The sequence below is a fragment of the Triticum dicoccoides genome, chromosome 2A (genome assembly GCF_002162155.2).
Source record: "Triticum dicoccoides isolate Atlit2015 ecotype Zavitan chromosome 2A, WEW_v2.0, whole genome shotgun sequence".
Lineage (NCBI taxonomy): Eukaryota > Viridiplantae > Streptophyta > Magnoliopsida > Poales > Poaceae > Triticum > Triticum dicoccoides.
In genome coordinates this window covers 586,821,243-586,847,668 of record NC_041382.1, presented here as the reverse complement: position 1 = coordinate 586,847,668, position 26,426 = coordinate 586,821,243, and the positions used below count along the sequence as shown (strand labels likewise).

The window sequence follows — 26,426 nt, the reverse complement described above, 5'->3', positions numbered from 1 at the left end:
AAGGTTAGATCTTCCTACAATAGAGTTCTTTTACCATTTCCCAATATCTTCCTACTACATTTTTTTTTCCTACTACATTTGAAGAACACCGTAGCCGCACAGTTGGCCCATGGCGGCACGGCTCTCCCTCCTCCTCCAGCCTCAACCCGAACCGAGCAGATGGATAAGAACATGAACAGAAACGGCCAACGCGCGACGGGTAAAACCATCTCCCCGGTGCGCCAAAGAAACAAGCCACGCCTACCCGATGCCATGCGCGCTGATGCGCAAGGCTACAGCCAAAAACACCGGCGCAGCGTGCCTGCCTTATCGTAACAACCACGTTTCTGTTCGGAGTTCTTCGTCATTCATCTTCATCATCCATGCACATACGACGCTTGATGTAGCCACTTCGAGTACACAAGTTGCACACATATGACGCCATCGAATACAACTTCAAATCTTAAACTGGTCTCGGCGCCCCCCTGCCGCGCGTATATATCTGCTCCACTCGTCGAGCTCGAGCTGCACACTCCCATCATCCCCGCTTACACACGCAGTGCTCTGCTCACGCAAACATAATGCCCAGTTTGCACGACACCACCCCGGCGATGGCGCCGTCCTACGACACGCCGGAGGGCGTGGACATCCGCGGCCGTTACGACCCGGAGTTCGCGGCCATCCTGACCCGCGACGCGCTGGCCTTCGTGGCCGGCCTGCAGCGCGAGTTCCGCGGCCCCGTCAGGTACGCCATGGAGCGCCGGCGTGAGGCCCAGCGGCGCTACGACGCCGGCGAGCTGCCGCGGTTCGACCCGTCCACCAGGTTCGTCCGGGAGGGAGACTGGGCGTGCGCGCCCGTGCCGCCGGCCATCGCGGACCGGACCGTGGAGATCACCGGCCCCGCCGACCCGAGGAAGATGGTCATCAACGCGCTCAACTCCGGCGCCAAGGTCTTCATGGTAAGCGCGCGTAGCCGTACGTACGTGCAAGTGCAGCCCCAGGACCCAACGTACGTACATGTACCAAATTGAAAAACGTGACGTGGACGTGGTAGGCTGATTTCGAGGACGCGCTGGCGCCGACGTGGGAGAACCTGATGCGCGGGCAGGTGAACCTGCGGGACGCCGTGGCCGGCACCATAAGCTTCCGCGACGCGGCGCGCGGCGGCCGGGTGTACAAGCTCGACGAGCGCACCGCGAAGCTGTTCGTCAGGCCGCGCGGCTGGCACCTGCCGGAGGCGCACGTGCTCATCGACGGCGAGCCGGCCATCGGCTGCCTCGTGGACTTCGGGCTCTACTTCTTCCACAGCCACGCCGCCTTCCGCGCCGGCCAGGGCGCCGGATTCGGCCCCTTCTTCTACCTCCCCAAGATGGAGCACTCCAGGTACCGTACCGCGCAGTGACACGTGGTACAGCACTACAGCTCCATTCCGTGATGGCTCGTCCTTCATGCTGATGTGATCGAGCGTACATGCATGCAGGGAGGCGAGGATATGGAACGGCGTGTTCGAGAGGGCGGAGAGGGTGGCCGGGATCGAGCGTGGGAGCATCAGGGCGACGGTGCTGGTGGAGACGCTGCCGGCGGTGTTCCAGATGGACGAGATCCTGCACGAGCTGCGCGACCACTCGGCGGGGCTCAACTGCGGGCGGTGGGACTACATCTTCAGCTACGTCAAGACGTTCCGCGCCCACCCGGACCGCCTCCTCCCCGACCGCGCCCTCGTCGGCATGGCGCAGCACTTCATGCGCTCCTACTCCCACCTCCTCATCCGCACCTGCCACCGCCGCCGCGTCCACGCCATGGGCGGCATGGTAACTATAACTAACTAAGCGCTCGTTCATCCCCAGCTCATTCTCCGCTCCTCAAGTGATCGATGCAAGCAATCGCATGTGTGTTGATTCAATTTGACAGGCGGCTCAGATTCCGATCAAGGACGACGCGGCGGCGAACGAGGCGGCGCTGGAGCTGGTGCGCAGGGACAAGCTGAGGGAGGTGCGCGCGGGGCACGACGGCACGTGGGCGGCGCACCCAGGGCTCATCCCGGCGATCCGGGAGGTCTTCGAGGGCCACCTCGGAGGGAAGTCTAACCAGATCGACGCGGCGGCACCCGTCGACGCCATCACGGAGGAGGACCTGATCCAGCCGCCGCGGGGTACGCGCACGGTGGAGGGGCTGCGGCTCAACACCCGGGTCGGCGTGCAGTACCTCGCGGCGTGGCTGGGCGGGTCCGGGTCCGTGCCGCTGTACAACCTCATGGAGGACGCGGCCACCGCGGAGATCAGCCGCGTGCAGAACTGGCAGTGGCTCCGCCATGGCGCGGTGCTCGACGCCGGCGGCGTGGCGGTCCGAGCCACGCCGGAGCTGCTCGCGCGCGTCGTGGAGGAGGAGATGGCGAGGGTCCAGGCAGAGGTCGGCGCGGAGAGGTTCCGCCGGGGGCGCTACGCGGAGGCTGGCAGGGTCTTCATCCGGCAGTGCGTCGCGCCGGAGCTGGACGACTTCCTCACACTGGATGCCTACGGCCTCATCGTGGTGCACCATCCCAGAGGGACGCCATCCAAGCTCTGACTGGGAATCTAGATTAAGAACGCTGCCACATGCATGCACAAATACATACTCCATCCGTCCATGCATACACAAATACATACTCCATCCGTCCCAAAATAGTCGAAGAAATAAATACATACCGTCCGAAAATACTTGTCGGAGAAATAAATACATAGTACTACTAAGTTGGCTGTGTTGCTTAAACACAATAATCATCTGGGAGAGAGAGAGCAGAATTACTATGAAAAGTTGCGTTAGATTTTCTGTGTCATATTCTTACTCTTTGGATCAAAGGCAAATATAATAATTGAGTTCAAAAAAAAGGCAAACATAATAATTGTGTACCCAGAAAGTGGAGCTTATGACGTGGTATCAACTATTCAGAACCATCACTTCTCAAGCTACATATCAGTATATCACTGCTAGTTGTACAGCAAACATTCAACACGAGAAGGTTCTAATCGACAGCAAACATCTCAGATATACAGCACCAACTGAAGCTACGACCCACTATCCTACAGCGCAGATCTAAATCAGTTAAGACTTTGTAGCATCAGCATGGACAGGCCACTTTCACACATTACATCAAAGATGAGCTTTTTTCTTTATGCTTTACAAGATCGGCGATGTGATATCTGATGATCAAATATTGCCGAAATCTAAGTGTAACTCCCCAGAGCTAAGAGCATGATCACAGCCGTGAGGATTCCAAGGATGCAACCAGCCACCACCTGACATGTTAAAAAAAGTGTTTTTACATCCAGCATATCACGCATATCAGCTAATCATTGTTATCGAAATAATATATCTGACAAGAGAAATGGCCAATCTTCCGAGATGAGCAATTATTTGTCCCAATTAACTTATGAGATGTCATTTGCATTCTAAGTATTTGCTCCTGAAAGAAGTTTGCTATATCATATGATGAAACTGTTCAATAATTGCAGCTTTGGAGCATGCTACAGATAATAAATATCTTTCGATATGAATTATTTGAGAACCGTTGAATTTGCTCACAAAATGATGCTCTTGAAAGGATTTTTAGTAGTTAATCTTCTATACTTTTCTGCTTCATATATCGACAATCACATTTTCCTTAACTTGCAAGACCACAAACATCAAGATATGGAAGCTAAAGCATGTGAGCTAACCTGAGGGACTGTGTGTCCAAGAATTTCACGCAATGGCTTTGTCTCTGCCAGTGGATGCTCTATAGGCAGCTCGTAGACAATTTGGTTCAACACCTGATAGGATTTGCATCAACAATATTAGTCTCCATCTTGCTTCAGTGTCACACAAAGTTTGAAAGACCATAACTGATGATAGGACTGGGTAAACAGGACAAAATTATCTCTTGCAAGAAAATGACGTCACACTTCTATGCTTCTTTTCTTTTACCCAAATGATAAGTGCCACAAGTCAGGTGTGTGGCACTCCCGCCCTGACGTTTTTCGATGGCAATTCCAGTCACGCAAGGATGGCAAATTCCAGTGACACGGCAAGTTTCTGTCAAACATAAACTGAAGCACAAAAGTTGCCTTGGCATCCTCGCATAACTAAACTTGCCATCGAAAACGTTCGGAGTTGCCATGTGCTCGTACCTGACGTTCGGTACTTATCAGGGTCCTTTCTTTATTATTACTCCCTCCGTTCCTAAATATTATAAGTCCATTTAGAGATTTCAATATATACTACATACGGATGTATATAGACATATTTTAGAGTGTAGATTCACTCATTTTACTCCGTATGTAGTCCATATTGGAATCTCTAAAAAGACTTATATTTAGGAACTGAGGGAGTATATGTCAATGGGGATTTCTAAACATACAATTTTCATTATCTAAATTTCCTGTTCACACGTTAGTGAAAAAGTAGTTAATCAAGTCCAGGCCAAACATATAGTCTAAGGATACTCATCAACTGTTTATCAAATGTTCAAGGTAATCAAGGCATATATCATTCAGCCGAACATAGAGATAGTGGCCAATTTCAGGGGCATATCCTTAGTTATGCACTTATGCATGCTCCTCATACTGCATGCGTAACTTACTGCACATTGAACATGCATAACAACAGAACAATCTCAATCTCAGATAACCATTTAGCTGTAATTTTTACATACAGGTCTTTTAAGTGTTGTTTCCAGCATTATGAAAACCTAGCAAATCACTGTGTATCCTTGATTTGAGTACAGCAAACTGAAAAAGTCTAATGCAATCTAATGAATGTAAGTATATGTGCAATTGTGATTCAATTGATAAACCTCAAGTGAGATAATAGAAATCAAACAGCAGTCCTATGTGAAAAGACTGTATGCTAGTTATAGATAGAAAACATATGCTTATTAGCTTATAATCAGGACAGCCACTAGGCAGCCTCCCATGCTAGTGCATAATGCTATTTCACCACAAGTCCCAAGACCTTTTAGGATGAGACTGACAAACCTCTGCCTGTTTTCCAGCATGCAACCGAACACCAAAAGCATCATGCATCACCTACAAAAAAACCCAAAGGTTTTAGGCATACATGTCTTTCATGTCGAAGTGCATCATTATTATATATCACTGTTTAGAGGCTGTGAACTATGAATGCTGCCAGGAAAGTGCTGTTAAGCAATAGCTTCGCAACATACAGCAGCAAATTTCAAAAGCAATGTGCAAAGTATCGCATGAAATCAGAAGAGAGAAGACGAAAGCAAACAAATGAATGCAAATACTCTGATAGTATCCTCTATATTAGGATATTAATGCAATAGAAGTAGTCAAGTCTTAAGATCATCTGCTTATAATATATGAGTACATAATAAAGAATCTCAAGCGTGTACTCACCACACATGCAAGTATCACTGAAGTTGCAAATGTAGCACTACGAAAGCCTTCTTGGATACCAACAGACACTGCAAGTGCTGTCACTGTGGCTGAATGTGATGATGGCATCCCTCCAGAAGCTATAAATTGCCTGGCATCCCAACGCTTCTCTTTATACCTACATAAAAACCCCAAAAAATGATTTAGAGAACACCAAATGCATACAGTAGGATAGTGATAAGCAACATTTTAGCATGTTTTTTACCAGTTTACCCATGCTTCTTTAATAAGTTTGATTCCAAAAATTATATGGGTTTGCAGGAGTGCAATTTGAAACACAATCCTTGCCCCAATCCCAAATCAAGCTTGAAGATAGTTATACAGTTAAGGAAATGGAAGGCCACCTCTTACATACTACTAACATCATATATACCAAGGCACCAGCTTGAAGATAGATATACAGTTAGAGAAATGGAAAGCCACCTCTTACATGCTACTACACATCATCCTCCCTCCGTTCCATATTAGTTGTCGCTGATTCGACAACAGCTTGGAACGGAGGGAGTACATAACAAGGCAGACATGAGCGATCAACTTCCACGGGGTGTTCTCAAATTTCTGCCCTGGTGCATATTCAGGTGTTTGTGCATGTTATTGAGTCAATAAAAACTCGTTTTTATCGAATAAAGGTGTCTGCACATGTTCAAATGGCCCCCAAACAATTGGTTTTCTTATTTTGAATTATATACTGCATGAGACAGCAAATGGTAATGTGCAGTTACTATAAGTCGATACCCTCTGGATGTGTGGGTCAATTTGTGGTGGCTTTACACACGATTGGTGATGTAAATTGACATCACATCATTTTAAATAAAAATGGGGCAGGGGGCAACCCCTTTTCTTAAAAAAACTGACATCACAAATTGTCTACAATCCTCTTAAAAAATATTCATAAAAAACAGGGTCACAGATCTAGCACTGCCACTGAGGGTAGGGCTTCGTGTCCATAGTTTAGTACCAACAATTTTGCTTAAATTATCAGGAAATCGAGAGTTAATTTTGTCACTTACTTTGCCAATAGACACTCTTTAAAGTTCAAAAACAAAGCCACGCTTTGCAGCGAACATACATAACTCTTATGGGAAGGATCATCACAAAGTAGATTAAACATCTAAGTGGCATTAGAACCAAAATAAGGAAACACAGGTAATTTGCTTCAGAAATCACAAATACAACCCTAATCTGGCAGTAGAACCAGAATGCATGTGGAAAAAACAGGCCTCTAAGTGCCTCACCAAACCATCCGAATGACCCTAAAATGCTCTCGGATTAATAGCTAAAACCTCATGACTAATGTGATCCACTGCTTCCAGACGAAAACATACCGAGCAAGTACACAAACTTCTGGCACGTTTTTTGTCCTAGTTGGGTAACTGTAAGCATTCGTCCAACTCCCACACCACGTGGCATATCTGGCATTTCCGTTTGCCTCGTTGACAAAGTACTCTGCTAGTGGTTCATGAATAGCTGGTTTCAGAAGCAGTCGACGCAGATCATACTACCACAGCGAAGCGAAACGCAAAAATAAGAGGAAGATCTCGCTAAGCTTCGCGAGGATCCACAGCCTATGTACGCAACTGATCCGCCGAATTATTAATGAAGGAAAAAAAACAGCCTAAATAAAATTAGTCAAATCTCATTCCTAGCAGGTCTCAAATCCAAATCTCCGTTCACCTTCGCGCTAAGCAGATAAGCTACGAACTCGCGACCACCGAAATCACACGCGCTGCCACCGGCTCAGCAATGCTCACACAAGCAGCAGCCCGAGGAGCGGAGCCAAACCATCAGCGAGAACTGTAACGCGGGGCGGGGGAGGGGAGGGGAGTTGAGGGGAGGCAACTAGCTCACCAGGTGGTGAAGAACTTGGCGGACTGCGCGACCGCGAAGGCGAGGAGCCCCGCGACGAGCGGGTAGTTCACCACGGCGGCGACCATCTCCGGCTCGGGCCGCGTCCCCTCGATCGATCTCCGGCGGAGCCCTCTGGCACGGCGCGAGGGGGAGGATTCGAGTTCGGCGCGAGGAAGCAACGGGAGGGGATGGCTTCGCGTTCCTTCTGCCGTCGGCTTTTCCCCTCTCCCTCTCGTTCTCCTTCTGTGTGCTTTGGTAAATTCTGCGTGCGTGCGTGGATGCTCGCCGCCCGAGCTACTCCTCCTTCTACTAGTCTTCGGCGTTACGGCCCACGGAGATCGACCGACGCGAGCACAGAATATTGCTTTTCGGGTTGGATTCCGTAACACGGGAGAGTCGTTCCTCGTTCGTTGCCCTGTTGGAACGGCACGGGCCCGGCCGCCTGACGTGGTGGTCCCTCCGTTACGGACGGCTGGCTAGGATGGATAGAGTGGGTGAATGAACAATTACGCCTCTTTTGATTTATAGGATAGGATTATCGTAGGAATAGGAATTTTGTAGGAAATGAGATGACATGTATCTCAAATCCTAGGAGTAAGAATAGGAAACAAAATGTCATTTGATTGACACCAAGGAGATTTTTTCATTGAATTTAGGCTCATTTTTATTTTCCTATAAAATATGAAGGATAAAAACCAATTAAGAATAGGAATCCATTTTTATAAACGAAAAAGCTTTAAAGGAAACAATCCTATAAAAATCATATCCTCTAGAATTTTTATGAAACTCCTTGAAACCAAAAGGCCTTACTCGTGGATGAATATGCTTCGGGTCGCTAGATTTGAGCCGCGCGAATATGCCACGCGGCCGTCAAGTGTTGAGGTGGTTCGAGTACGGCATCAATCTGGTAGCTCGCGTAATTATAAGACAGCAACCCGGCTTACGTGTTGCTTGAGGTGGGGGGCCGCTGGTCCATCGGCTGTCCAGATACCGTGACATTGCCGCGATTTCAGTTTGGGGCATTCGTTTTTTTACGCAAGCGTCTATATACACGTGCATACACTCACTCGTATAAACGTACACACGCACATCTTATCTTTATGAGCATCTTTGAAATATTAAGCCCGCATATTATTTTGAAATTTACGAAGTCACCTCGTTGTCGACGAAAACGTTTTCTTTCACTGTATGCGCATCGCCGGAAATCTTGAAATAATCTAGGAATAAATGCGAGCACCAGGACTTGACCCTAGCAGGCTGGGGATATCACAGTTCCCTCTAACCATCCAACCACAGGTTGTTGGTTCGCTGGGGCATTCGATTTGGATGTGTTGGGTATATGGCTGTGTGCACGCCTTGTCTCCCGTGCCGTGTCGGAAGATGCAAATCTGCAATCTGATTGCATGCACCGATTGCCTCTCTCTGCAAGCGACATGATAAACACCATGGCTAGGCCCCCATGGTTCGTATCTCGCTACACAGGACACGGTGTTCCAGCCAAAGCCGTGCGCTCCCACCGGTGGAGTGATGGGAGGACGCAATCAATTGAGAAGTGGATCTACCGGACAAACGCGGCAGGACGCACCGCCTCAAGCTCGTACTGCACGTTCAACGAATGGATCGGTTCACGCCAAGAATGATAGGGGCGCGCTGCCAGGACCCGCACCGTGCTACCCGGAGCATATGCGAATATGCGACGGCGGCACGGCATGCAATGAAGCTGCCCACCACCAATGCTCAGATCGGAGCTGACAACGGCAAATGTAATGAAGCCACCCAACTGCTGATTGGTTGGCCAGTCAACTCCAACAACAGCGACCAAGACTCGGCTGATGCTGCTAAGTAAATATTAGAATCACAAGTTTACAAGTTAGTTTTACATCAGATTCTTACTGGTTTTTTGACACTGGAGGGAGCACATATAAGCATAACACATTAACCCTCTAATCTGTCGACCTAGTATATCACTGGTTTCTCTTTGTTTCTTTAATCAGAAAATGTCCCGCATCTCCTTTACAACAATGTTTCTGCTCAAGCCTCTTGATCCTGGCTGGCCCGCTATTTTACATAGACAGCTTGACTGAAAGGCCCGCGTGGTTTGCCTGCATAGGTACTTCACACCGACGTGGATGCTGTCCCCTCTGCTGCAAACACTTTTTTTTTCCAAGCGCCTCTGCATATTTATGAAAGCAACGGCGATCAGCGTTGGGCATACGGAATAATAACAACTATTGGAGTGTGTACATGGGAGTGGGCACGAACCTTCTCTGGTTAAATTTCTATCCGGTTCCGGGTTTCAAACTTCATTCTTATGTATGTACGTACTCTACAGCCTGGCAAAACCTTAGACGACGGTTCTGATTGCTTGCTTGTAGCATTATTCACCCTTTCCAACGAATTTAACCAGCTCTGCTTTGGCGGCTTCTATGACCACTGGAAAATCAACCTCCATATAGCGCTCCCTATCAGGAAAAAAAAAAAACTTCAGCCCGTGAGCTAAATCGGTGGAAAGACAAGCTATACATATATACTCCCTCCGTTCTGAATTACTTGTCTTGGATTTGTCTAGATACAGAGGTATCTAGCACTAAAATGAGTCTAGATACATCCATATCTAGACAAATCCAAGACAAGTAATTCGGAACGAAGGGAGTATAACAAAATGCGTCCGGAGAAAGAGAGAGACCAGAAGTGGTTTTTGGCCCAGGTAGCAGCTGGAAAAGCCGGGCTGGAGATGCCGTGCATAATCCTCGCGACGGCCCTCGGGGTGAATTTGGCAAACGAATTGCTCTGGAGGAATACCTGGCAGCGCAGTTAAGAAATTGTCAGGCGGGCCTGTAGCATCATTACCAATCACAGTGGAAAATGTATCATGGTGTTAGTTCTTACCTTTATATCGGATTGCAAGAACGTGCTGCAGGAAGCAAAATCAAATGTTCCGTCAGATAAAACTTAGCACGGAACAGCGTAAGAAGCAAATGCTCTGGTGAGTTCTGCGGGAAGAGAGCACGCAAACCTGCTCTTGCGGAGGGGAGTACAGTAATCATCATCTGGCGTGCCATCCTTTTTGCTGAAGTAGTGTATAATCCTCTTCTGGATGCACGGGGTGTGCTCAGAACCAGAACAGCCATCTGTCTTTTTACAGCCTTTGACAGCAAAGTCCGCCAGAGCAAACATAGCATCTAGTTTCCTGATCTGTTTAAACAGCAAGCATCAGCAATCGGTTAATATGAATAACTGAGACGAAACTACCATTGATAAAAGCCTATTGAGTACATAATTTACTACCTCTAACAAATAGTACTATGTACATACTGATGATCTGCAGCTACAATTTGAAGGACAATATTGTATGACAAGATATACTTATTTAGAAGGGCTTAAGAAACTGTTTACCACCTTTGAGTTTTCTACTTCAGAAAGCCATTTTGTGAGATTTGCTGAAAGAGTGTTCAAGTCATCTGGCCTTTTTAAGATCATATAACAGTAGGCTGGGTCTTTCAATTCATAAGATAGTTCTCCTGAAAACTGATTTACAGAAGACATAATTAAATGTTACATAACATAAGGAGCATAACATAGAAGCGGTGCAACAGGATAAAGACAATAGAGAACAGACGATGATATCATTCCAAAAACACAGTATTTTAGCAAGTCACCTCGAGCTATACCAGGCCATAAGCCTGTAACTACATGACCAAAAGATCTTACACTAGAACAGCGATAAGCAACAAGTGCCACAGCACAACTGATAATGAAAATATTTGCTAGGACATGGAAGTGTGATCATAAGTAACATGATATACATAACAGAAAAACTAGGCTATATCAAGTGTGCCCATTTTCTGTAGCAATAGTGTGTGTATAGCAATTAGCTAAAGCAAATACAGTCAATGACTATTGGTGGCAAATTACTGCAATCCATAGCAGGGCTGAAATGATCTACTACCTTGCTCCTAAATATAAGACGTTTTGGCAGTTTAACTTGAACCAATTGGGCGTCTTATATTTAGAAACAGAGGGTGTAACATATATGTTTCCATAGCGATATTTTTTCTCTCAAATACGCACCTAAACGCACATCGTTTTGCATTAGAAGAAAAAAAACATTGAAATTCCACCATTCGTACAGCCAACAAAACCAAGCAAAAGCAAACCAAAAACAAAAAAGGAAGCAAAACAAAATAAACGGTACATCTGTCCTACTGCTTCTATTGGGTCGCATCTTGAGGCCAGACATGGTTTCTGTAGCAACATAATCATGGGGGCATAGCAACTGTTAGTTACTACTCAGTTGCTACAGATGCTAGGTACTATACTAAGTACACTGTCCATACCTAGGTACAATACGGCCAGCTATTAATCTTCTTGAAATATGGGGGGAGTTAGGTACCAAAATGCAACTAATACAGAAAACGAAGTTAGAAAGGTCGAATCAGCTGTTGTCTCAGTTTTGGCCTAACCTGACCTATCTTAGTTGGTTTCTCTTTTCTTTGTCATATTGTGTTTTGCTTAGGTTTTTGTTTTGGTTTGATTTTCATGGCCATCCTCTTCTTAATGACAAGAACAAGCATTTTGATATGTGTTCAAGAAAAAAGTTACAGGAAACAAAGGAACAAAGATCGAAGCATCCAGCTGGTTACCCACTACGTATTTGAAATTAAATCCTTATGTGCAGCAAACAAAATATAACCAGTGATTCAACTAAAAGAAATACGAAATTAAGTGTGAGATTCTGAAATCAGCTCAAAAACAATTCCAGTTTTGCTGTTTGATAAGCTTAGTGACACATATTTGAACATAAATACTCTGTCCCATAATATAAGACGTTATTACATCCAATATACTCACATATTGGATGTAATAACATCTTATATTATGAACGGTGGGAGTAAATGATAACCATGGAATTCATGGACACCTCGAAAACACCACTCTAACTGGAAAAAATGACGGTTTGTTCAGGCAAACCTTTAGCTTTTGCAAACGATCAAACACTTCATTCATTGTGATCCTCATATCATTAGCTACTCTTGGTACTTCGAAGACATAACTGCCATCCTTCATTTCAGACCTGCTTTTCCATACAGAATCAGAATCTTAGAGAGGTACAGCTAGTTCAGAATAGCACTTCAAAACAGAAGTAGAGGGAACATTTACTTATTTAGAATTGATCTAAGTAGTATATCCTTGTCAGCAAGCAGTTGCGGTGATGTCTGCAGCAATACAATTCAGCGAATCAAGAGAAGTTAAAAAAAAGAGCATAGTATCTTATGAAAAGAACAATGAACATGGGATGTGCATGGTAATCATGTGCGAAGGTCACAATGCTGTCAACAACTGTGGATTAACCATTGATTACTGGACACATACCATGGTCCTCAGCTGAGCACAGTACAAAAAAATTTGGTTCAAATGGTGCAAACCTCAGATCACTGGATAAGAATATACCTTGTGAAAATACAGCGTGCAGGTAACACTGAACTGAGGAAGTAAATGGAGATACTGCTCCTCACCAATTTCCAGCTGTGTGAGGACTGTTAAAAGCACCTGCAGTGAGAAATTGTAAGGAGATCATCTCATCTGAAGATTAGCTGGATCATCCAACAATTCAGATTATTCAAAAAGTAACCAAAATGCTTACAGGAAATTTAAAAGCAAAGCAAATGAAGTTATTCCTAGGGAAAAAGGAAATTTTCAAATAAATCCTGTCACTACTGTTCAAAAGTTAGAAGGAAACGGCACCTCTACATAACTCCATATAACTAGCAACAATTGGTTTTTATGTAGATAAATTTAGGTCAAAACAACTCTAGCAGGAAAAAAACAGTAGATTTGTCAAAAGTAACAACAACAACAACAGAGACTTTAGTCCCAAACAAGTTGGGGTAGGCCAACTCGTGGTTCTGGCACATGGATAGCAAGCTTCCATGCACCCTTGTCATGGCTAGTTCTCAAAAGTAGTTTATATCATTACTTTTTTATATTTTCTTCCTAGTTCATTGTACCGTACAGTTCAAACATGTAATGGTCAAACAAGTGTATTAGAGACCATGCCAATGTCCAGGCGACATGAAAATATCACAGAGGTACTACTTGCTTCAGAGAAAAGGTTTAGAATGATGATCCTGGTTTGTTCTTGGGAACAACTGCTCTAGTCCCTAGATTAAACAATGAGATTTTCTTGAGACAGAAGACCAAGAAATATTGTTTATGATGTTTTGATATGAATGCTAGATAGCATCTCTAAAATACAGATATAAAACCGTCATTTAAGATAGCAAATCCAATTTATTATAATGGAAATAGTTAAATTTGTATGTGACATCAAACAACCACTAACCTCCATGGTATGTCTGTCAAGTGCCGAAATGTATCAAATTAACTCGATATAATGTAAGGTTGTGAGGGGACTCTTTCTAAGCACTGGTAAATGTGTGAATGAGAAAACAAACTACATGGGCTGATGGGACAGGCACAAACCTCTTCTTTTATATCAAACTTGCGTGAAGTAGACTCTTTAGGGAAGGAACAGATGCACCCCATCGTGTTGCCAGAGGAGAATATCTGGTTAAGAAATTTGCTCATTGCATATTCATCAATGCCATCGCTGCCGAAAGGGGTTTCTTAGAGTCATTTCACAGGAAATATACAGATGAGAGAACAAATAACTTAGAAAATTAATTCACCTGTGTGAAAGACTGCGAATCTTATAGAATGTCGTTGAATCAAAAAGAAGGTGACAGTGTGATAACCGTCCATCCCTTCCAGCACGTCCAGTTTCCTGAAAGAGCATGTCCATACGTTCTAGAAGAGAGAGTAGAATGGATAAGTGTATATCACATCATGAAGTTCTTACCTGTATGTACTCTTCAAGGCTTTCTGGCAACCTATAGTGGATCACCTAAAGGAAAGAATGCTTGTGTCAGTCCAAGTTAGCAGCAAATTACTATTTTACTTTAGTTATGAGCTGAGCATTTGAAAGAACACTGAAATATTTCTTGTTTTCAGATGTAATTTTGAATAATTATGTGGATATATTTCATACCCCTTCGACATCACTCTTATCAAGACCCATGCCAAACGCCACAGTTGCAACAACCTTCCTCAAGGCGGAAAAAACAAAGTTAGACACCTGGCCTACGTAATACAACTTATAAAATAGAAATACCGAGGAAGCATATACCACTCTTATTTTGTTAGAGCAGAACAGCTCCTGTACCCGGCTCCTCTTTTTCATCAAAAGTCCACTATGGTAGCTCTATAAAAATAGAAGATGTCATAGATAAAAAGTATGCGCAGCTAACTCATAACAAGCTAAAGATGGAATGCCAACCTTGGCATTAATGTTGTTATCACACAAGTGCTTACAAACATAATCCGTTTCTGTCTGTTCAAGATAACACGAAAAAGGTTATATATGCAGTATTGAATTGTATCAAATAACAGCTGGACAGGTGTGTTAACCATCTTTAGGTTGAGAAAGTTTAACCTGAAATTTGCAATAGACAATAATACTTCTCATATTGACAAAAGGGGAAGACTTTAATAGCAACATTAAATCCTTCAGCCTGTGACACAATATAATGTGTCATATCTCATTCGCCTTATTTCAAATATATACCATATTAAATAGACTCTGGTAATGAGGATGAGTAAACTACCTGTTATTACTCATGCTGATAGACAGCTTTAGATTTTCCCTAATTTGAGATGTCTGGATGAGATTACCAGATGGAATTTCTAAGGCATTAACTATCTCCTGCAAGGTTTGAGTTGTTGCAGTTGCAGTCATTGCAAGAATACATTGAATATTAAGCTTTCTCCGAAGTAGTGATGCTCGAAGCCTTAGATACGAAGGTCTAAAATTATGAGACCTGTCCATTTGGGAAGAAATGAAAGATTACATCATGAACTTAGATGCACTAACACTACAAAATGAACAGCAAGTACATAATAGAGTACGAAAACAAAGCAATGAAACTAACTGAATGTATCACAAAAAGTAAACGCAAGCATGGATAAAGAGTGGTAGAGCAGAAAAAATATCATCATGCAGTCTAATAGCAGAGCTAATTTAAAATCAAAAGTAAATAGTTGTTAGCAATTTAGCATTTGCTTATATGAAAGCTAAAGGAAGCATTAATATTAAGATAACAACATTAATCATATCAATGAAGTCCAAGATAGATGATAGCTTTCTTCTCGGTGCATCGGTGCCCCCCATCTGATTATGTGATTCAAATTTTGTTGAGCATTTCTTACCTAGTCAATGATGTGTGTCTAAAATAGAGTTGTTGTTATCTTGCTCAGCTGTATTCGCATAGCTGGTAACTGTGACTGGCCACTTATTTGACCAATTTAAAACCAGTAACTGGTACCATCCTAGATCACCTATTTCAGCTTCTTATTTTTGTATCCAGGAAATCAACTATGAAGATAGATCACAGTGCCAACTGTAAACAAGTAGATAGGGGTGGTGTTGCTGCGCTCAGCGCCTGTTTATCCTGCCTTGGGTGTGTGCGTTTGTTGTGGTGGCGTGAGTTTGTATCGGGCTGTTGGTGATCGTTGCTTTATATATACCGGAAAAGGCTTTCGCTCCGCTTTATATATAAAGCAGGGCGGAAACCTTTCTCGGTACTGTAAACAAGTATCTAGTGTTCTCAGCTGAACTAAGATGAAATATAAACTCACCATTCAGAAATGCAATGGGCTTCATCAATGACCACAAGAGATATTGGGAGTGTGTCCCTGAATATCTGCAGAAATTCTTCATTCAAGAATCTCTCAGGGGAAACAAAAAGAACCTGATAAACAATGGAAGCTATCTCAGAATAATGAAGCAAAATATAGGTTAACGTCACTACTGCAAAACATGTGAGGACAATTGGGTTCATATTCCGAATTTAAGACGAATTGTTGTTTCTCAAATCCATATTCTTGTTACTACATCAACAAAATATATTGTGTTGAAATAGAATTTGCAAGGTATGCAGGGATGATTCTCTAGATAAGGCAAAATCAAAGCAGAGAGTTGTTGGTGCAAGAGTGGTCTGTTCAGAAATGACGCTTAAGAAAGCTGTACCTTTATTTCCCCTGCACGCAACAGCCGTAATGTTCCATGAAACTCATCACTCGTCTGAACGAATAAAACAGTATAACACTTATATTAAAAAACAAATGATGAGTAGGACTAGCAGCAAGCATATAAAATTTTGCATTTACCTGACTACTCGCAAGAAGGCCTCCTGGGAGAAATGCAGGGAGCTTCCTCAATTGATCAACCATCAAGGAAAGCAATGGGCTCACCACCAGTGTTAATCCAGGCAAAATCATAGCAGGCAACTGAAAATTAGCATCAAGATCATGTCAGAACTGGCCTGTAACAAACCAATAACTCAAATTTGGCTGCAAACCTGATAGCACAGTGACTTGCCCGCGCCGGTGGGCAGCACAAGCACCGTCGACTCCCCTGCAACAACATTCTGGATGGCCTCAAGCTGACCCTCGCGGAACGAATCATAACCAAACACCTTCCTGAGCAAGCTCTCGAGATTCTGCTCGGACGGGTCCTCTCTGGCTACCTCGACAATCTTGAGAACACCGTCATCACCTGCCGCCGCATTCTTCTCCCGCTCGAGGAGCGCCTCCGCTACGAAATCCCCTTCCTCGTCGGCACCTGCCCGGGGCTTTCCACCGCCGGGCTGCTGCCGCTTCCAGGAGCGGTATTTCGTCGGGCGCCTGGCCTGCGACTTGAACGACTTCTTCCGGCCGTACCCATTGATGTTGAGCCGAACGAAGTTGCCGGCGGGGTCCCCTCTCGGTCGCTTCGGCTGCTCAACCGCGGCCGCAGGGACCTCCGAAACCGAGTTGGGATGCACCCGCTTGGGCCTGAGCTGCGGCGGCGGGTGGGTGGCTGCCGGGGACGGGGACGGCTCGGCGCTTGGTATCTCCGCGGGCTCGGGCTCAGGCTCAGGCTCGAGCTCGGGCGCGGGGGCGGGGTTCGTGAATGCGGCGGCTGGTTCGAATGAGAGGTTGCGAGACTGGACGAGGCGGCGGAAGGAGGAGAAGGAGACTGTGCTGGCGTTGGAGGTGAGCGCTGACCCCGGGGCGATGCGCGCCGCGAGGCCGTGCGGGTCGGAGAGGGCGGCGGCGCGAATCGGAGGCGCGGAGGCGGAGGCGGAGGCGGAGACGGGGGCGGAGGTAGAACAGGGTACGGGCTTGGGCTTGGGTTTGGGCTTGCGTTTGGGTTTTGATGTGGGATCTGGCGTGGGACGGTGCTTGGGCGGTGCCGGGCGAGGTGATGGTGAGCACCGGCGAGTCGGGGAGGCGGATACGTCGGAGAGGAGGGAGTCGTCGGAGTCGGAGTCGGCGGCGTGGAGCGAAGAGTACATCGCTGGTGACGGAATTGTCGGTGCGGGGCGGTGGGTTGGGGGTGGAAGACGGAGTTGAGGAATTGGAGGGAGATTTGAGGAGATTTCCCGCCAAGCACCGGTTTGGAAAAGTAGCAAGGCCAGCACAGCAGCGCGTTCTGTACAAACCGAGATCTCGGTTTGTGAATTTCGGTGAGTCTTTTTTTTGGGGATTAATTTCGGTGATTCTCAACACGGTTGGAGCATCTACAACCACAACTCGCAAATTCCGCCTTCCAAATATCTACAAATGCGTGCGGACATATTGCCGAAAAAGGGTTTCCCCCGCTTTGTATACAAAGCAACCAACCGAGATATTCAACGATAGATGCTGGGGCGTAGGCAGCACAGTCACGCCCAAAAGAAAAGAAAGAGAAAATACAAGAGAAACGAACGCCGACAATGGCGGATCGACAAAGAAGGGGCATTTGATTTCTTGTCACGATTTACTTTGGAGTTTGACGATTTGCCACTCCTTATCTTGTAATTGCTTTTTTGCCATTCCTTACTTGGGACTTGAAAGATTTGCCACTGCCCACGGATAAACCCGAGATTGCCCTTGCCCCCGCCCCATTGACCACTCACGGTGCATGGATAAGAGACGACGGCGGCGACTACATACATCAACGGGGCGCTCTGCTCCATCTCCGCCGGCGGCACGTTGCTCCATGGTGACCTCCTACTCATCCTTTCCAAATTTCGCCCTGCCATGCTGCCTCCCGATTGACAGGTACAGGACACAGAGAAGCTCGTTCCCCATCTCCCTCACCTGCCCCCGTGCCCCAGCCACCAGTTTCTCGTCGCCGGCAGCGCCGCCGACCTCCTATCCCTCCAACTTGCCAAGATAACCAGCACCCAAATGCCCCTGTCGCGCGTGCCTCCGAGCTGCGGGCTACTCGGTGCCGGAGCCCGCCCTCCCTGTCCTTCGCGCGCCTCTGACAAGGGGAGGCTTTCTGTGTTCCCTGCACAAGCCCGGAGCAGCACCTAGGGCCCTCCCTACGTCGAGACCGGCATGGCGTGGTGGTTAGCCATGCACTTGAGGCGGGCCGACGTAGCACGTTCATTCCCCGCATGGCGACCCCATCGAGAGCGACCATCAGGCAAGCCACGGGCCGGAGGCCTGGAGCGGCGCCCTGGTCCCTCCTCGTGGTGCGTCCACCCAGCATCTGGTACTCCGGCGACGCGGCCGACGGCCTGGAGGAGAGCAGCCGGCCATCAGTGAGAGCGGCGGTGGCGAATGGGTTCATCCTCTCCTGATTTGATTTCAATCTTGAATCGGCCGGGTGCACTGGTCGATCTAGCACAAGGGTATTTTGGTCCACTGTTTTATGCATATATTATGTCAATGATTTGCAAGTATTGTTTTTGTGTGAAAAAATGGCAAAAAATCAAAGTGCAAAGTAAAGGATGGCAACAGATCAATTATAATGTAAGGAGTGGCAAATTATCAAAGTGCAAAGTAAGTGGTAGCTAAAAATCAAAAACCCCGACAAAGAAACGAAGAAACCTCGTGGCCGCTGCACCCATTGGAGATCGCCCACCAAGCTCCAAGCCTCCGAAGCACCGGTACCAATCAACACCTCCAAGAAGGAACGCGACGAAGACGTCGCTGCTGCCAAGGGTTTCCCCCGGTACACGGTGAGGAGAGAGGAAGGGTAGCCCCGACGCCCTCCAGGAAGGTCTGGAGGCACCCACAAGCGCCACTGCGTCATTGTCGGCCAAGCCAACAGAGATTTCTCCCGATCCCAACCTCCAACTCAGGCACTCCAGAGCTCGCCACCAAACATACCCTCACCGTGCGCCAACCCGGACACAAAGCTTCCAATGTTGTCTCACCACGGCACCGTGAAGCATGGTCTACACAATGAAGAAGAGGAGTCGGGACTAGGGCAGCAGCATCGTCGGCACGCGGGAGGGCCCCACCTCCACCGTCGAAGACGGTAGCTGACCGGACGCAATGGCAAGAACACACCAGGCCCGTGGCCGCACAGCCCCGGCCGGGATCTCTGAGGCCCGTAAAGTTCCCGCCTTCGCGTTGCAGCCGGCACGCCGTCGGCTCCGCCGCCCCTGTCCAAGCCGCTCCCCTTCCTCCCCGCATAGAAAGCCGCCAAGTGGAGGCACCACCACCACGCGCACCGCCGCCGGCCACCACCACCAGGTCGCCGGACCGCCACCGGCCGAGCTGCACCACCGTCGCACGCCCGCAACGGAGAGGAACCACCGCAGCCGCCCTCAGCCCGAAGTCGGACCCCAGCCGTCGCCCACGCCGCCCGTGGCCTGCGCCGCATGTCGGGCGGATCCGGCCGCCTCGGCGAGGCGCGCTCCACTGCGCAGCCAGCCACGCAGCACCACGCGCCACCACGCCGTGGTGCCCCGTGCCCGCACCGTGCCCGTCCTCGATGGAGGAACCCGCGTCGCCCCCGTCGCGCGGAGGAGGAAGAGCAGGCCCCGCCGCCATCGGCGCCGGTCGGGCTTAGCCAAGCCGTGCCCCCTGGTGGCGGCGAGGGAGGAGGGAGGAGGAGAGGAGACCGGCAACGGAGGGATCTGGGCGCCCGCCCCGGCCGCCTCACGGGTGGCGGCGCAGGGGGGAGGGTTTCTTCGGTTGTAGCCGGTCCCGTGCGGACATATTCACGGAGAGTGACCGAACAACACACTATATTTCTCCAATCAAAAACCTCAATTATGTATCCTCAAAGACATATAATTACATGTGCATAAAATCTAATCTAAAGCGGAGCTTGTCCGGCTCCGGCGTGGCCATGTCCGGTGGTTGGCGGCGCCGACCCAAATGTTGGTCCGATCGTCAACGAGGTAGAGTACGACATGGGACATGCAGTAGCTCGTGGGACTCGAGGTGTCGTCGCCTCCCATTCCCTACTCTTCCTCGTCGGATCCCGTGCCATGCGTGTCACCAATGGATGTGAGGTCGATGATGGATCTGTCGCAGTAGGTGTTGTCGGGCACCATACGCAACAACGGAGAGTGCGAGTCCGTCTCATTGATGTCTGACGCAAGGGCCGACGTGCACGCTGCCTTACATGGCGGGCAAGTTGCACAATATTGGAGTCCGACATGTGGTAGCCCGATTCCACGCATCAACGAAGGGGCTGCGCATCTGCCACGGCGTTCGGACGCCAGACGGACCGCACTGCCTCCGCGCGAGGCAGACAAACCTACCCCGGGGCTAGATCCATGCTTCATTTGGGCGAATGCAATGGATTCCACCAGATGGAGTCTGAGCGCTGTCGTTGGACTCCTCCCGGGAGCGATGGAGCCCAAGGCAGACGGTTGTCTCCTCCTCGGGGCCGCATGGGACGAGCTCTAGGTCAACGAATCGGGGGGTGTAGGACTTGGATCCACTATCCACCATGCCAGGGAAGGCGGTAGATGGTCGTACAGGAGCTTATGGGTGGAGGGGACCGAATTGGAGGGGGCTGGAGTGCAGTGTGGCTAGGATTTTGTCCAGAGAGTGGATGGGGTTTAATTTATGTGGGGTCAGGTGGGCAAGAGTGGGCCGGATCCGACGTGGCAGGCGTGTACGACATCCCATATCCGCCCCGCATATGGGTTGGATATGGGGAGTACCGGTTGAATGGCAAATTTTCGTTCATACAGTGATTGGGCTAAAGGAAATATGCCCTAGAGGCAATAATAAAGTTGTTATTTATATTTCCTTATATCATGATCAATGTTTATTATTCATGCTAGAATTGTATTAACCGGAAACTTAGTACATGTGTGAATACATAGACAAACGGAGTGTCACTAGTTTGCCTCTACTTGACTAGCTCGTTGAATCAATGATGGTTATGTTTCCTAACCATAGACATGAGTTGTTGATATGTCTCTGTCGTATATATAATTTTTGATTGTTCCATGCCAATATTCTTCAACTTTCATATACTCTTGGCAACTTTTTATACTATTTTTGGGACTAACATATTGATCCAGTGCCCAATGCCAGTTCCTGTTTGTTGCATGTTTTTTGTTTCGCAGAATATCCATATCAAACGGAGTCCAAACGGGATAAAAACTAACGGATTTTTTTGGAATATATATGATTTTTGGGAAGAAAATCCATGCGAGATGGTGCCCGAGGGAAGCAGGGGGCGCGCCCCACCCCCCTAGGCGCGCCCCTGACCCTCGTGGTCACCCCGTAAGGCGGTTGGTGCCCTTATTTAGCCTCAAGAAAGCTAATATCCGGATAGAGATCGTGTTAAAATTTCAGCCCAATCGGAGTTACGGATCTCCGGGAATATAAGAAACGGTGAAAGGGTAGAATCTGAGAACGCAGAAACAGAGAGAGACAGATCCAATCTCGGAGGGGCTCTCTCCCCTCCCATGCCATGGAGGCCAAGGACCAAAGGGGAAACCCTTCTCCCATCTAGGGAGGAGGTCAAGGAAGAAGAATACGAAGGGCCCCCTCTCCCCTTCTCTTCCGGTGGCGCCGGAACGCTGCCGTGGCCATCATCATCACCGCAATCTTCACCAACAACTTCACCGCCATCATCACCAACTCTTCCCCCCTCTATGCAGCGGTGTAACTTCTCTCTTACCCGCTGTAATCTCTACTTAAACATGGTGCTCAACGCTATATATTATTTCCCAATGATGTATGGCTATCCTATGATGTTTGAGTAGATCCGTTTTGTCCTATGGGCTATTTGATGATCAAGATTGGTTTGAGTTGCATGTTTTATTATTGGTGTTGTCCTATGGTGCTCTCCGTGTCGCACAAGCGTGAGGGGTCCCTGCTATAGGGTGTTGCAATACGTTCATGATTTGCTTATAGTGGGTTGCATGAGTGACTGAAACACAAACCCGAGTAAGGGGGTTGTTGCGTATGGGATAAAGAGGACTTGATGCTTTAATGCTATGGTTGAGTTTTACCTTAATGATCTTTAGTAGTTGCGGATGCTTGCTAGAGTTCCAATCATAAGTGCATATGATCCAAGTAGAGAAAATATGTTAGCTTATGCCTCTCCCTCATATAGAATTGCAATAATGATTACCGGTTTAGTTATCGATTGCCTAGGGACAAATAACTTTCTCGTAACAAAAAGCTCTTTACTAAAACTAACTTAGTTGTGTCTTTATCTAAACAGCCCCTACTTTTTATTTACGTTCTCTTTATTATCTTGCAAACCTATCCAAAAACACCTACAAAGTACTTCTAGTTTCATACTTGTTCTAGGTAAAGCGAACATCAAGCATGCATAGAGTTGTATCGGTGGTCGATAGAACTTGAGGAAATATTTGTTCTGCCTTTAGCTCCTCGTTGGGTTTGACACTCTTACTTATCAAAAGAGGCTACAATTGATCCCATATACTTGTGGGTTATCAAGACCTTTTTCTGGCGCCGTTGCTGGGGAGCAATAGCGTGGGGTGAATATTCTCGTGTGTGCTTGTTTGCTTTATCACTAAGTAATTTTTATTTGCTGTTCTTAGTTGTTCTTTATCTTTAGTTATGGATATGGAACACGAAGTACCAACAAAATTAGGTGTACTTGCTGCTCACGGAGATGAGGAACCTCCTAAAACCCTCGATGCTTGTTATGTGACAGATATTATGTACTACTTTGATAATCCAGGGAAAACCCCATTTAATTTGGTAATGGGAGACACGTTGGATCAACGTGAATACTTTAGGGATTATCGCTTGACTCAAAAAGGGAAACTATTATGGGATCAAATTTATATGTTGTATTGGTACGCTAGGCAACTATGCTTGAGATATGATTATACTTGTTGCTCTAGGATGAAGTCTCCACACCTTCCCTTTTCATGTGAATTTAATGATAATGAAACTTTGGCTTCTTATGCTAGAGGTATATATGACTACTATGATGTGGAACAAATAGAAGAATTTGTTGCTTTTATAGGTGCTTATGAAATTGAATCTATGTTCAAAGAATATGAAAATCTTTATGATGTTGTCTACAGACCTGAAAATTTAGCTATCCTTAAATATTGTTATGAGAATTATGAATACAATTCCGATATTGATGCGTTTATTGAGAAAGTCTCCCCTGTCCCAGAAGAGACTAATATTTTGCACGAATCTATGAAAGAAGAAATTGATGAAACTGTGAGCTCTTTGGATGAAAAAGATGAGGAGGAGAGCGAAGAACAAAAGGAGGAAGAGCGGATTGATCACCTGTTCCCACCTTCTAATGAGAGTAACTCTTCAACTCATACATTGTTTAATTTCCCTTCGTGCTTACCGAATGATGAATGCTATGATAATTGCTATGATCCCGTTGATTATTTTGAAATATCCCTTTTTGATGATGCTTGCTATGCTTGCGGCCAAGATGCCAATATGAATCATGCTTATGGAGATGAACTTGCTATGGTTCCTTATGTTAAACATAAAATTGTTGCTATTGCACCCACACATGATAGTCCTATTATCCTTTTGAATTCTCCAAACTACACTATCTCGGAGAAGTTTGTGCTTATTAAGGATTATATTGATGGGTTGTCTTTTACTACTACACATGATGATTTTGATAGATATAATATGCATGTGCTTGCTGCTCCTACTTGCAATTATTATGAGAGAGGAACTATATCTCCACCTCTCTATGTTTCCCACATGTTAAAATTGCAAGAAACTGTTTATACTATGCATTGGCCTTTATTTTGTGGGCATGAATTGTTCTTTTATGACATGCCGATGCGTAGGAAGAGAGTTAGACTTTGTTGTTGCATGATATATGTTACTTTGTGCTCACTACTAAATTACAAATCATTGTTAATTAAAATTGGCTTTGATATACCTTGGGATCCGGGTGGATTCATTACTTAAGCACTATATGCCTAGCTTAATGGCTTTAAAGAAAGCGCTGCCAGGGAGACAACCCGGAAGTCTTAGAGAGTCATTTACTTCTGTTGAGTGCTTTTATATAGTTTAAAAACAACAAAAATAAAGAGGGGAACCCAAAACTTTTTCAAAAAGGAAAGCGAAAGTGAGAAAGACGAGCATTGTTGAAGTGGGAGCTAGCCTTGAACTTTGTTCATGCTCACAGAAACTTTGTGAATCTTGATTACAGAAACTTTTCAATAAAAATAATTATCCCCTTGTAAAATTCCATTGTATTATAAAAATGATGTGCCAAGGTTTGCCTTTAGGATGTTTACAAAGCTTGTTGGTTTGTACGATGTAGGACAGAAACTTTGGTTGTAGTGCGTGATTTTACTTTTTTTTATTGGAACGTCAAATGGTTATGATTCCTTTTGCACTGTATTTATATGCAAATTGTTTATTTTTCCTAATTTTGGAAGAATTTTTTAAGTATCATAAGTATGGTGAATGTTCAGATTATTACAGACTGTTCTGTTTTAGACAGATTCTGTTTTTGATGCATAGTTTGCTCGTTTTGATGAAACTATCGATTTATATCAGTGGATTAAGCCATGAAAAAGTTATACTACAGTAGAAAAAATGCCAAAACTAAATATGAATTGGTTTGTAACAGTACTTAGAGTAGTGATTTGCTTTATTATACTAACGGATCTTACTGAGTTTTCTGTTGAAGTTTTGTGTGGATGAAGTGTTCGATGATCGAGAAGGTCTCGATGTGAGAAGAAGGAAGAGAGGCAAGAGCTCAAGCCTGGGGATTCCCGAGGCACCCCAAGTAAATATTCAAGGAGACTCAAGCGTCTAAGCTTGGGGATGCCCCGGAAGGCATCCCCTCTTTCTTCAACAAGTATCGGTATGTTTTTGGAATCGTTCCGTTCATGCGATATGTGCAATCTTGGAGCGTCTTTTCATTTAGTTTTCATTTTTCTTTTATGCACCATGCCGGTATGAGATAGTCCTTGGTTGATTTATAGAATGCTCTATGCACTTCACTTATATCTTTTGAGTATGGCTTTATAGAATGCTTCATGTGCTTCACTTATATCATTTGAAGCTTGGATTGCTTGTTTCTCTTTAGATAGAAAACCACCATTTGTAGAATGCTCTTTTGCTTCACTTATATTTGTTAGAGAGTGGGCATATCTTTTGTAGAAAGAATTAAACTCTCTTGCTTCACTTATATCTATTTAGAGAGATGACAGGAACTGGTCATTCACATGGTTAGTCATAAAATCGTACATAAAACTTGTAGATCACTGAATATGATATGTTTGATTCCTTGCAATAGTTTTGCGATATAAAGATGGTGATATTAGAGTCATTCTAGTGGGTAGTTGTGGATTGTAGAAATACTTGTGTTGAAGTTTGTGATTCCCGTCGCATGCATGACTGTTATGTGATGAAGTCGGAGCATGATTTATTTATTGATTGTCTTCCTTACGAGTGGCGGTCGGGGGCGAGCGATGGTCTTTTCCTACCAATCTATCCCCCTAGGAGCATGCGCGTAGTACTTTGTTTCAATTACTAATAGATTTTTGCAATAAGTATGTGAGTTCTTTATGACTAATGTTGAGTCCATGGCTTATACACACTCTCACCCTTCCACCATTGCTAGCCTCTCTAGTATCGCGCAACTTTCGCCGGTACCTTAAACCCACCATATACCTTCCTCAAAACAACCACCATACCTACCTATTATGGCATTTCCATAGCCATTCCGAGATATATTGCCATGCAACTTCCATCATCATCATATACATGACTTGAACATTCATTGTCATATTGCTTTGCATGGTTATAAGATAGCTAGCATGATGTGTTCATGGCTTATCCATTTTTTGATGTCATTGCTACGCTAGATCATTGCACATCCCGGTACACTGCCGAAGGCATTCATATAGAGTCATA

The 26,426-nt window shown here is 45.9% G+C and overlaps 3 protein-coding genes across 4 annotated transcripts; 1 reads left to right on the top strand and 2 right to left on the bottom strand.

Annotated features, from left to right (window-relative positions):
* Positions 1 to 422: 422 nt before the first annotated feature.
* LOC119355534 (malate synthase) lies at positions 423 to 2,791 on the top strand. Its single transcript, XM_037622354.1, has 4 exons — positions 423 to 938; positions 1,034 to 1,362; positions 1,460 to 1,790; positions 1,891 to 2,791. The coding sequence occupies exons 1-4, from the start codon at positions 561 to 563 to the stop codon at positions 2,542 to 2,544; spliced, it is 1,692 nt and encodes a 563-aa protein (XP_037478251.1). The 5' UTR covers positions 423 to 560; the 3' UTR covers positions 2,545 to 2,791.
* A 94-nt stretch (positions 2,792 to 2,885) lies between these two features.
* LOC119355536 (uncharacterized membrane protein YuiD-like) lies at positions 2,886 to 7,586 on the bottom strand. The gene is made up of 5 exons (XM_037622355.1): positions 7,242 to 7,586; positions 5,355 to 5,511; positions 4,971 to 5,021; positions 3,675 to 3,767; positions 2,886 to 3,254 (listed from the first exon to the last, which is right to left on the bottom strand). Exons 1-5 carry the CDS (start codon positions 7,325 to 7,327, stop codon positions 3,183 to 3,185), a joined length of 459 nt encoding a protein of 152 aa, XP_037478252.1. The 5' UTR covers positions 7,328 to 7,586; the 3' UTR covers positions 2,886 to 3,182.
* A 1,485-nt stretch (positions 7,587 to 9,071) lies between these two features.
* On the bottom strand, positions 9,072 to 17,708 carry LOC119355533 (ATP-dependent DNA helicase Q-like 5). Of its 2 annotated transcripts, XM_037622353.1 has the most exons (21): positions 16,658 to 17,708; positions 16,467 to 16,586; positions 16,327 to 16,380; positions 15,936 to 16,048; positions 14,906 to 15,118; positions 14,734 to 14,812; positions 14,578 to 14,631; positions 14,428 to 14,502; positions 14,290 to 14,343; positions 14,101 to 14,145; positions 13,931 to 14,025; positions 13,725 to 13,851; positions 12,693 to 12,791; positions 12,402 to 12,457; positions 12,213 to 12,315; positions 10,641 to 10,769; positions 10,258 to 10,436; positions 10,131 to 10,155; positions 9,928 to 10,043; positions 9,504 to 9,703; positions 9,072 to 9,414 (listed from the first exon to the last, which is right to left on the bottom strand). In XM_037622353.1, exons 1-20 carry the CDS (start codon positions 17,633 to 17,635, stop codon positions 9,619 to 9,621), a joined length of 2,799 nt encoding a protein of 932 aa, XP_037478250.1. In that variant the 5' UTR covers positions 17,636 to 17,708; the 3' UTR covers positions 9,072 to 9,414; positions 9,504 to 9,618. The 2 variants fall into 2 exon arrangements, with proteins under 2 accessions (XP_037478250.1, XP_037478249.1); XM_037622352.1 differs by having other exon boundaries at positions 14,290 to 14,502.
* Positions 17,709 to 26,426: the final 8,718 nt, after the last annotated feature.